General features: G+C 43.8%; 1 protein-coding gene across 5 annotated transcripts in view; it reads right to left on the bottom strand.

The window, feature by feature from the left end:
- The window catches only part of TRIO (trio Rho guanine nucleotide exchange factor), a 357,996-nt gene that overhangs the window by 21,579 nt on the left and 324,217 nt on the right, over positions 1-12,200 (bottom strand). For all 5 annotated transcript variants that reach the window (XR_009257727.1, XM_058715891.1, XM_058715883.1 and 2 more), the window contains exons 38-46: positions 10,906-11,054; positions 9,642-9,708; positions 8,219-8,322; positions 5,429-5,498; positions 3,393-3,482; positions 2,730-2,822; positions 1,950-2,000; positions 1,562-1,639; positions 367-558 (exon numbers count right to left, since the gene is read on the bottom strand). Coding sequence is in view for 4 of the 5 variants with exons in the window: in XM_058715891.1 (XP_058571874.1) it covers positions 367-558; positions 1,562-1,639; positions 1,950-2,000; positions 2,730-2,822; positions 3,393-3,482; positions 5,429-5,498; positions 8,219-8,322; positions 9,642-9,708; positions 10,906-11,054 (894 nt within the window). In the remaining variant the exon portion in view is untranslated. The remainder of the gene's footprint in view (positions 1-366; positions 559-1,561; positions 1,640-1,949; positions 2,001-2,729; positions 2,823-3,392; positions 3,483-5,428; positions 5,499-8,218; positions 8,323-9,641; positions 9,709-10,905; positions 11,055-12,200) is intronic.

The raw sequence follows: 12,200 nt of genomic DNA, 5'->3' as shown, positions 1-12,200 counted from the left end.
GGCAAAGAATAAGACACTGGGAAAGCTTTCTGCTCTGGTCTTAGAGCAATATTCCACATCCGTGACTCTGAACTTAAGCTGTATGTGGTCACAGGAATGGTGGTACACAAGAACGAGCCCAGACAAGGTCTTCTCATCATGTTTAACCATGACGAGAAACGGCTGTGGACACACAGGGATGCGTGCAAGACAACAGCCACTTCAGAACGCAGACAGTTGAGGGATGGAGTGAATTTTTACAAGTTCTAAAATATCTGAGGAAATTCTCCAAACATTTAATAAACAAAGGATCAAGACATTTCATCACTGAAAAGGAAACAGTTCATCAGCGTGACGGGTCCGTGTGTCCACACAAACACACATTACCTTGATGCTGTTCTTAAACAGGAATCCCGGCATGGAGAAGCCCTTTTTTTTATCAAGTGGTTCACTGAAAATGACGATCTGCTCAAAGAGGAAAACCCGCCTCTCTTTACAGCGAGGCAGAAGTCCCGAGTCTTGGTCCGTGACCAAGAATGTGTCCTGCAGGAGCAGCTTGCCCTGGGCAACAATTTTACCCTAAAAGGGGTGGGGGGAGGTGCAAAGGAAGAGAAGAGAACATTGCATTCTAAGATAAGATACAGGAAGTTCTGTTTCCTTTCTTGTTCCCATAGAATAATGTATATTTCTTCTATTAATTTAAAGAGCTTAAAATTTTCTTTAATTATAATGAGTTCTTAGCCCCCAACAGAATAGTCATCTAGACAAAATTCTTGCCAACCTCTGTAGGAGTCTCTCGCCTCCGTTACAATCGAAGACAAGGTGGATTGAAAGTGTATAAATAGTTCACTGAACCAGGTTGTCAAGGTGCAATCCCTGCACCAGCTGCATGGGCACCCTGGCAGGACCCATTAGACCAGGTTGTCGAGGTACAATCCCTATACCAGCTGCACGGGCACCCTGGCAGGACCCATTAGAAAGACACAGGGTCCTGTGCTTTCAGAAACCCTCCAGGAGATTGTGCTTTCTTGAGAAGCACAGAGCCCGAACTTTAAACCCTAATTCTCTAGTAGAACAGTAGGCAAGAAAAGCAAAAACTTGCCCTCTTTCCTTACTCAGTAGTTGAATTTTAAAAAATTCTGAATGTCTTTTAAGGTACTAATAGGCAATGTATAATATGCCTAGTCTGGCAACTCCTAGGGAAGTCTGGTAGAGTAACACTGAACACAGCGACCCTGAAGTCGAGCTCCCAGGGACGATGGATGTGCAAGGGGCCCCTCGCCTCCCACCACCTGCCGGGGAAGGAAACTCTGCTGTTACAGCACCAGAGGCTCCAAGAGACAAAGCAGAGTCCTGCCTGTTTCCGCCATCAGGCGCTGGGCTTTGAGCAGAGGAAGGTCCTCAAAAAGCAAATCAAATGCATCAAAAAAAGTTGAAAGAAAATATCAATCAGGTTCAAGTAAAGTGAGAGAAGACAGAAAACCAGGCAAAAGGATCAGCTTTCTACTGGGGAGATAAATAATCCAAGACCAGAGAAAGTGACAGAAGCCAGAGGGGTGAGTTTAAACAACGGGCGCATTACGTCAAATCCCTGCAGCCGCCCGACGTTCATCATGTCGTTGCACCGCTTGGGTACGATGCACATGACTTCCACCGCTCTCTGCAGGTGTGGGGGGGGGGGGGGTCAGGGAAGGGGGGGGGAGGGAGAGAGAGAGAGAGAGAGCGCGCGCATGTGAGAGATAGCACCAATGGTCAGCGCCCTCCGGGGAGGGCTGGTGTGCTCACCCTCACATCCACCCCCAAGTCCACCTCCCGACTTCCCTACCCCCACGTGTACACAGGGCACATCCCAGTGGAGGGACTCAAGGCCCCAGGGACAGACTCCTCCAGGAGTGGGCTGCTTGGGAGACATGGGAGACATGGGGGGATTAAGGGAAAGCTGGGCCAGCACACTGGGGGGAGGTAGGTACCTCTAATTCTGATGTATCCAGGCTAGCTTTTTTGGAATACTTGAGGAAGTCCTGCAAGAAGCACAGAGAGAACATGATAGGGGCGATGATCACACAGCAGCTACGCAGCTAACCTTGTGAATCATTCCTGATGTGCCAGGCACCGGGGCAGGCACTTGAGCTGCGTGTTCTCAGTTCTTTCTCCCAATAACTTGGTGAAAAGATACCCTTACGTGGATTTCAAGCTGTAGCAGAGCAAAGTCAACCAAATCTAAGCAGGTAATGGCTCCTCTTTTACTCCAAGACAGCTCTGATCTCTGTAGATACCCAGCTTCCAAGTTATATATTCATATTCGAAGGAATCTCAATACATTTCAACAGTCACTTTTGTCCCAGAAAACCGTGTGGCTTTGCCTTGAATCGTGCTTAGAAATCTAAACCACTCAAGGGTCCTGAGCCCTGTCAGAGCCAAAAGAAGCAACAGGTGGGGACTGACATTTGAACTTAACTCAGGACCCCAGGAAGATGAGGGAACATATAAAGTCGACAGAGCCAGGAAAATGGTTCTGTGGTGAGGAAAAAGTTCACTTCAACTAACATTTTGATTCAGACCTTGATGTAAAGGTGCCTTATTAGATTTTAAGAAATTTACTCCGAAATATTTAAAATCAGAAGAAGACTGCTGGGTATTTTTTCACAGGAAAGAGTCCCTTCACCTGCCCAAACTTCCTTCCCCTCACTCGTCTGGCCTTCTCACCAAACAAACGCCCGACTCCCAGTCTGCACCCAGCAAACCCTCACCTTCAGGAGCAGCTGGTACTTCATGATCCTCTGCACTGGTTTGATGAGCAAATCTGTGAGCTGCAGCCTGTGGCCAAGACGCTGCTTTAGGTCCTGGGGTTTTAAAGGAGAAAAGAAAGGTCTTAAGTGTTGTCTTTTAAAAGGCGGTTGTCGAGTCAGTCTAACGGTCGGAAATGCTAGCTACATGGCAGGAGAGGCAGTGGGGAAGACGGCCACGCTGCACAAAACCCAACCAGGCCCGCACGACTTCTCAGAGTGGCCTCTTCAACGTCCGAGGGCTATTTCTAAAAGTCTTTTTTCCTTGTTTAAAGACCTTCTTTCAATTGCTTTCTTTTATTCATACAAACACGTTTTATTTTTAGGCTAAACGTTTAGATCATGAGTTATTCTGAATCTGTAATGAGCCTTAGGTTCAAAACTGCTTAAATAAACCCCTTTATTTTAACAATGACCCCAGTCTTCTGAAAGCTAAGGGAGTACACAAGCCCAGGCTGAACTCCTACTCATTTCTCTGACTTACAGGAAAGAAACAGGTTCAGAACTCTTATAACTGAGGCTAACTTCCTGAGACTTGCTTCGTTCCTGGCAAACATGATATTTTAATTTTTGACATCAGCCTTAACAAAAGATTCAGAAATGCTTTGTTTCCATCTTGGGTCTTACCTCAAAAAAGGTATCAATGTATTCTGAGACAATGTGCTCAGACTTTGGTTTATTTTGACAATAAACTATGTACATGTGCAACCTTCTCTCCTAGGAATGAAAAAGGCAAACAGATGGGTTAAAACAACTGGAAGTTCAACTAGAATATAAGAGTACATGCACATTTCAGCACATTCATAAAGGAAATTTTCTTAAAACTGTGGTTCAGGCCCGTGGGAGCACATTCCAGATACATGACTAGGGTAGCATTCTGCTTTGTGGCCCCCAAAGCAGTCTGTCCTCATCACCCCCTTAGGAATTTCAGACCCCTCACTTTACCCGGCAAATAGCAACCAGGGGCAACAAGAGGACGGGGTTCTTGGTTTCAAATGAAGAATTACTGTTGCCCCTCCAAATGGCCCAGTGGTCTTGGAAAGTGTTGGTTTTAGCACGCAAGAAAAGTCTCTTTAATCTCAAATGCTGAAGGCAGGGAGACAGGTACCCAGCAAGCCATCCCTCAATCCGGTGATGCTCAAAGTGTGGTGTGCAGAGCTCTGGGGGCCCCTGTGGCCTTTCAGGGGATCCAGAGGGTCAAAACTACTTTCCAACTAATACTAAGATGTCATTTACCCCTTTCTTCGTGCTGATGTGTAAAACCAGCTGGCATCTTGGCAAATATTCACCCCCACACATTGGCAGAAGACTGCCAGTTTTACCGCAGAACGTCCCGGATTCAGTAATAAAAGTCCATTTTATTTAAACTCAACCATGGAGTATATATCTTTTTAATGTTCTTGTGACAAAACAGAGGTCCTCCCTCGTAACACTTCTGGTGCATATGATGGGTTGTCTCAAGCAAAACCATTTGTGGCACTGAGCTGTGGGCTAAATTAACTGTTGGTTTTTGAGGACCGCCATTTTTACTTGAGAGAAGGATGGACACAAAATGCAATTACTTATACTTGGGTATCTGGCAGACGTTTTCTGGAACGTGAACAAAAGAAGCGTGTCGTTCCAAGGCAAACTGGCAGTATCTGTTAATAATAAAACTCTGAGCTGTCAAGGTAGAGAACTGTGGAAAACCCACACCTGCCACTGTTTTCTCGACAACACCTAAAGACTGGTCTAGAAACAGGGGTGGTGACATGAACAATTCTGACTTTTTGATACTGTATAACAAAATGGCTCAGCATCTGGAAGATCTAACCTGGTGAACCAGTATCTTCCAACTGACCAATGCATGATCTCACAAGCTGGTGTGAGGGTGAAAGCCTGTAAATGGGAGCTGCCTCCATGGCTTCTAGCCTGACAGCAAGGGAGAAGTCCAGCAAGGGCTTGTCCGATTCCACATGGTAGCTGAGCTTTATGATACTGTCACTTGTTCGAGTTTTGGTGTAACATCTCAGAAAACTAGCCATAATTTTCTGAAAAGACTATCAAAATACTCGTACTTTTCCAGCTCTATCTGTATGAGGACCGATTTTTTTTTCATAGATTTTAACCACAAAAAATTCCACAATAGAATGAATATAGAAGTAGATATATATATTTAAAAAATCCATCTGTTTTCTGTTAAGGCAGACATTCAAGAGGTTTGCAAAAAATGCCAAAACTCTTATCACTGATTTTTTTTTTTTTTTTTTTACAGAAGAATTTCCTAAAGAGACCTTTAATGTTAACATATTTCAGATCTGCACATATATTTGGCTCCTATGCGAAACCTCCTGTATGTTTAGGTACATCACCGTCTTCACTAAACACGTGTTTGTCCACAGACAGACATCCCCAGATGTTCTGCTTCAGGTCTGCCTCTGGTCCTTCTGGCCACTCTGTACTGCCCTGAGCTAAACAGCCAGCTGGGGCTTGGTGACCAGGAAAGCAGGTCATTTGTGTCCAAGAGGGGGGCTTAATTCCAATTCGCTGACACTGCACGGTTTGATTTTATTCTCAACAGAAGAGCTTTTGTAAACTACCAGTGAGTTCTCCTTTAATCTGAAAAATCAGTTACTAAGCATGACCATATCAGAACAGAACATAAATAATGTTATTGTACTGACATGTTTAACAAAAAGGGATCCTAGTTTTTCTGGATCTTCAAGGCACTTCTCCAACTCTCCTAAAAAAAAGCTGAAATGAGAAGAGAAATATTAGAGCCATTTCCAATTTGGCCTTCGGATTTTATTTTTATTTATTTAAAAAATTTTTTAAAAATATTTACTTATTTATTTTTGAGAGAGAGGGAGAGAGAGAGGCACAGAGTACAAGCAGGGGAGGGACACAGAGAGAAGAAGGCACAGAATCTGAAGCAGGCTCCAGGCTCTGAACTGTCAGCACAGAGCCCGATGTGGGGCTCGAACTCACAAGCTGTGAGAGATCATGACCTGAGCTGGAGTCGGACGCCCAACCGACTGAGCCACCCACGTGCCCCTGGTCTTCTGATTTTAGACTGAGGTTTATATTTCAAAGTAGTCTGTTTTGACACGATCAACTGGAAAATGTAAGGTATGCACTTAAGAAATGTAACGTGCACAAAAAACATTTTGTTAGGACAGAAACCACAAGAGACACACAGTTAAAAAAGACAAGGCAGAATGAGACCGTCCCATGACTGGCAACCTTTCCTTCTCTTGGACAATCCACATTTTTTGTCTCATTTTTCTTAAGGACGTAAGCAATAATGTATCATGGCTGAATACTGAGAAAAAAAATAAAGGTTTCCAAGATGATTGCTTGTTTTTATTTCTGAAAACTTGAGATTCATATTCATTCTATGATAATTTTTAGGGAGCTCAGATTGGGTAAGAATAGATGTAAAATACTGAATATGTTACCTGTGTCAGTTTTATAAAGTTTTCTTAAATACTATCCAAATTAGCCTCTAGGTTAGGAGTATTAGCTCCCATTAAGGCAGAAATCAGGTGTAAGCACAGAAACAGAAGAGCTGTGCACAGCCGCTCTTTTTCCCTTCTGGGCCACAGCTGACTTTAAGACATCTGCCCACCTTAGTGATCACTTACCCACGCTGATATTTATGTGTGCTATTTTATTTTTTTACCTAAGGTTTTTTTTAAAATTTATTTTGACATATATAGAGAGATAGAGCGCGTGGGGGGAAGCGGAGAGAGAGGAAGAGAACCCCAAGCAGGCTCTGTGCTGATTGCACAGAGTCCAATGTGGGGCTCAAACCCACAAACCGTGACATCACGACCTGAGCCAAAGTCGGATGCTTAACCGACTGAGCCACCCGGGCGCCCTGTCTGGTATTTTATTAACCCGCAAACCAGCACATCAATGAATGCTATGTGGAAGTTTCTAGCACTTGGGGTTTTAAGATAGCTCTGCACCCCGTGGCAGGCCCCACCTCCAGGTGGTCGTCCCAGGAGCACTGTGCCGTTTTCCCCTCCCGTCACAGCTCCCGAACCAGACCTGGAAGTGGCAGACTAGAGAGTGGCACCAAAGACCCCTTCTTACACTTAGATTCGCTGTAGTTTCTTGGGAAGTCTATGAATTACGCTGTGTCTGAAGCTGACCATTCTGTATTTAGGAGTCCAACTGAGTTAGATACTATGGGGTAATAGGAAAATGATGACCCTGTACCTGGGTTCAAAGGTTTTACACTCTATTAGGACAGATACATTTAGAAGTAACAAAACACTACTTGATACACCTACCACGATAACCCTTCCTTGTATCTGCATAGGATTTTACAGTTTAAAAAGCACATTTATGTATGCTATCTGCAAAGAGGAGGGAGCGCGTCTAATTGACAGTGATCATTTGACCTGGGCTTCGAAAGTGATGGGAACGTGTTCTAGGCCGAGAGGACAGGAATGCACATAAAAACAGGAAAGCAGGCGGCCAATCTAGGTCATGGGAACAGAACAGTGCAGCTGGAACATCCCACAACAATATCAACAGCTGGCATTAAGCAATCCGCAAATGGTTAAGGATTTTTAAAATTAGGAGTAAGGTGGGGCGTCTGGGTGGCTCAGTCGGTTAAGCATCCAACTCTTCGGCCCAGGTCACGATCTCATGGTTTGTGGCATGGAGCCCCATGTCGGGCTCTGTGCTGACAGCTTGGAGTCCGCTTGGGACCCTCCCTCTCCCTGTCCCTCCCCTGCTCGTGCTTGCTCACACTCACTCTCTTTCTCTCGAAATAGATAAAATAAACTTAAAAAAAAATCAGCAGTAAGGTGACCTGAAGGGGCAAATGTATTGTGGTACCAGCCCCCATGTGGATCTCCTCCTGATGAGGACGGGTGTGACAAGGTATTGGGGCTCAAATCTGATTTTCGTGTGCAGTTATGTCTACTTTTTTCATTAAAATTCTTGGAAAAAACAGTATCTTGAAAGCCCTCTAAAATAATTTGTAATTATTCAACAGATGGCTGCAATTCTAATTAGAAACTTTACTGAAGCTTACTCTACATAGATGTTGTTCTGAGCACTTTACATGTTACCTCAGTCTCCCTTCACCAAAAACCCCGTGCGGTGGATGGTAAGACTATGAACTGCATTGTGCAGATGAAGGCCAGAGACACAGGGAAGGGAAGCAAATGGCTCAAGGTCAGGACTAGGTTCTGAACTCAGGCAGTCAGGCCAGCCACCCCCAGGCGGGCTTCCCGGATGGACCAGCACACAGAAGAGACTCTTCCCCTGGCCACGAGATGCTACCACAAAACTCCTTGGCACATTGTATTTCCTTTGCACCAGCTACCTCCACGAGGTTACAGGTAATAAAAGGAAGCGAACCGGTAAACACCCGTCACCATCTGCCTGACACGATGCAGTCTGGCAAGGGAGGACGCTGGGTGTGCACCATCAGGCATGGCATGCATTTTACGTACTCTCTGTGCCAGTCATAAATCTGATGGATGTTGCCAAATACAATCTTGTCCTTTCCTTTCATGTCATCAGGAACACCATCTTCTTTCATGAGAGCCATGTAGCCCTGTGAGCATTTACAAATAAGTTTGTTTCAGTGAACGTATTGGAGTCAGATAATGATTTATGGATCAACGCTCATAAAGAAGAAAACAGACATATGCAATGCCTCACAACCCTTTCTTTGTTTAAAAACAAGCAAAAATCCTATATGAAAAGTGTCTTTCACTGGCACCACATGTATGGTCATACACCATGCCAAGATTTTCTCTCCTTGAACTATTGGGAATTAATAGATCCAAATTCTTCTAAGGAACTGAAGACATTTAAATGTAAATGGTTTCACAAAAACAAATCATCTTATCAGCTTGCAAACATTAAATATTTGGCCAAAAACATATCTCCTCTGTTCTCAGCATAATATAAACAGATTTCCTTTTCTTTTTGGATTATCTACATACTTCGTTAAATGAGAATTTAACAACATTCCTTTCATAAATTGATTTTTTAACAGCAGTTGATTAAATATGTTGCTAAAATGTGGCTTACAACTTCCATTTAACTTGAATGGGATTCAGCCTTGACTGGAATCTCTTAAGAAATTCAAGTTACTTATTTTACTGTTAACCATAACCGCAGACACATTGAGCTTGCTACATCTTTGGTTACACAATTAACTGTAAAAGCTGTTACTTCTAATGGAATGAACATCCAAAAAGTATCAACCTAGATATATTTACAAAGCTGAAAGAACGATAGTATCTTATGGTATAAAAACAGCTTTCTGCTGAGTTGAGTTTACAAATATGATTACGCCCTGAACTTCAATGCCACGGATCAGCCTGGAGATGGACTGGATCCAGTATGGGTGGCACTGGTTTTGTCGTGGCTCCACAGTGCACAGCAACTTCTGGGCAATGACGATAGTGCTGTATTTCTTCTGTGAAAAGTATAAGTAAGTGGCCTAGTGCTGTGACAGAGCAGCCCCGAACCCAGGTGGATCCAGGATGGATCTGAAGCCACAGCCAGCCACGCTGACTTTTTCCACCACTGACGCTCTCCTGTTTCTGCGGGGATATCCACTTTTGTAAATCATTAAGGGCAAGATCCCCAAACAATAAATGCAGTGGTTGGCTAAAATAATTTAAAAACTTAACTGTAAAAAAAGATGACTATGTCAAAGATGCGTTATGTGAAAAAAGCATTTAAAGGTGAATACAGATTAAGATAATTGGCTAAATTTCACTTTTCACAAACGTAGTTTTCTTGGGGGGGGGTGTCAAATGTTTTTAAAGCTTTTGAGAAGTTATTGGTGTGTCATGTTTGATACTCCCTTGACAACTCTCGGTGTCTGATATAGGTTATTAAATCTCTGAAAACACATACCTCAACCACACAGCCGAGGTCCCGCACATAGTCACGCTCTGTCTCCACTAGTTCTTGCAAAACATAGCTGGAAAGAGAGAGAAAAACGAGTGTTAGGACCCCAACTCTTCATTCTCTAAATGAATTCTTTAGCACTTTGCTTTTGTCAGGTCAGACTCCTGCTGGGACCGGATCTGTAATGTATCAAATTTACACAATTGGGTCTCTAATTCTTGAATGTCCCAAATCACTTACAGGTTCATGTACATGACCCATGACCGCTGTGGACTCTGATCACATATACAGACAATAAAGAGAGGCTTAGACGTAGGTTTGTCATAAAGGCATAACGTTAAAGGAAGCAAGTTTGTTTTGTTTTGAAACAATTATTTTAAGTTTCACTGGACATGTAAGAAAAAATTTTAACTCAGATATTTAAAGCCTTGGGTCTGACCACTCATAACTGTTTAAGGCCTCTCCGATAAGAGGAGACAATCAGTTGCTCTGAAAAGCAAACCGCCTCGGCCGGCCTTGAAAACGTCTGCTGGTCTGTTCATTCGACCAGCACTGAGTGGGCATCTCGTACCAGATACAGACTGCTGGGAGAGAGCACTCAGTAAAATCCAGTATCTGCCCTCACGCAGCATACAAGTTTTCCCTCTTCTCCAAAGGCAAGTTTAAACCTTTTGTAATGTTTTTCAGGACTCTTTTTACCGTAAGCTTTACTGGAACTGAGACGCTATCAGGAAGGTGTGTTTGAAAAATATTCAAGTATTTTGAATCAGATTACATCTGATTTTATGTTGCTTTCTTTTCCTTCACAACTATACGTATGATAGAAAGCACAGCACTTTCTCCCTAGAAGTGACAAGGGACATGCGTGTATCGTTTATAAATAAAGTACAACATGCAAATAACAAAAACTAGAGCTATAGGGGCACCTGGCTGGCTCAGTTGGAAGAATGTGTGACTCTTAATCTCGGGGTTGTGAGCTCAAGCCTGACGCTGGGCATACAGCTTATAAAACAAAACAAAACAAAACAAACGAACATTTTTCCAAACTCTAAGAAAAACAAACAAACAAACAAACAAACCACAAACACCTGCAGCTAAGGCTTACTGCACCCTTAAGAGGTTCTGAGAGAATTTCAAACATATACACAATTATTCTAAGAGAGACCCTGGATCTCCGGGTTGCCCTGATTCAGAGATGAACCCCAGTCACATTTTTGAAGGCGACAAAGACCAGAGCACAGCCGACAGTGACACTGGAAACATCTCTTACTGGCGTCTCTTTAAGGAGCTGGATTTCCTTTCCTCCATCTCATCAATGGGCGAAGAGGAGGAGAGAAGGGAGTTGTCGGAAGGGTTGAAGGAGGGGCTGCTACTGTCTCCCTGGTCAACAAGGAGTGAGCTGGGCCGGTCCTCCAGAGCCTGAAAGAAAACCAGACCACCAGTCATGTTTCCAGCCTACAGTCCACGAGGCTGAAATTAGGATCGGAAAATCTCATAAACCAGAAAATACAGAAAGCCGGACTATAAAATGAGAAGATCCACATTTGTGATACTACACGGTATTTGGTAACAAAAACCCCCACTATTAATACCAATATGGAGCAAGAGGAGCTGGGTAAATAAGTCAGAACAAAGAGGACAGTGAATTTATACGCATTAATACATTCTATTCTTTGTCACCAAATAATTAGAAATGATACAACTTGTGTACAGCAGAGCATTGCACCCATCTCTGGACGTATCACGAATTTCGAACGTAGCCATTTTCTTCTCGGTTATATTCCTGTCCAGTGCGTGGAACCTCCTCCGTCAGGCCAGCCGACCCCAGGCACATCACCAGGGTCCCTTAGTGGTGGCTACATGGCAACGTCAGCGTTCTGCGTTAAAGAACGTGGGCTTTGTTTCTTCATTATCCACGAAGCCTTGACTCCGCGTCAGTACCCACAGATCGCCCAGCGAAACGGATCTCTGTTTCTGGACACTTGCAACCTCCCTCCTCTTGGGCAGCAGCAGCCGTCATGCTGTCTCGATGACGCATCCTAGACTCTCACTCCCCACTGGATTTTGGTTTTCACGAGTGACTGTTTTCAGTGTCGTATGCCCTGCGGAACCTCGAACAGAGCTCTGCGGTGTGGTCAACACATCTGACTCGGAAGTGGACTTCTGCCCCTGGATTAATGTAACAACGATTAGCGGCTGATTGCTTTCTCGTTGGTACATATTAACTGTGCTTCTTACCCTGAATTCCTAAAGCTCCTAGGGGTATGGGTTACGGTTCTTTTAAAATTTCCCAAGCACCCAGCTGGAGATACAGAGACGATCAAGGGGTAGTTTATCAACTGAACTGGGAAAGTGTGATTAGCTTATCTTCAAACAAAAAGTTCAATACAAACTTCAGGACATTTAACATTTCCTATCAAATCAAAACCGTCAATGCTCGTCCAATTTTCTCCCCTTGAGGGTAGCAGACCAGTGCGGGCTTTGTCACTAAGCACAGCTCTAAGGACACAAAGTCTGTCCATGTAATTTTGTTCACCAAACCCACGGAGCTGTGGAAACATACCA

This window comes from Neofelis nebulosa, chromosome 1 (assembly GCF_028018385.1).
Source record: "Neofelis nebulosa isolate mNeoNeb1 chromosome 1, mNeoNeb1.pri, whole genome shotgun sequence".
NCBI classification, from domain to species: domain Eukaryota; kingdom Metazoa; phylum Chordata; class Mammalia; order Carnivora; family Felidae; genus Neofelis; species Neofelis nebulosa.
This window is presented reverse-complemented; position numbering and strand designations above follow the sequence as displayed.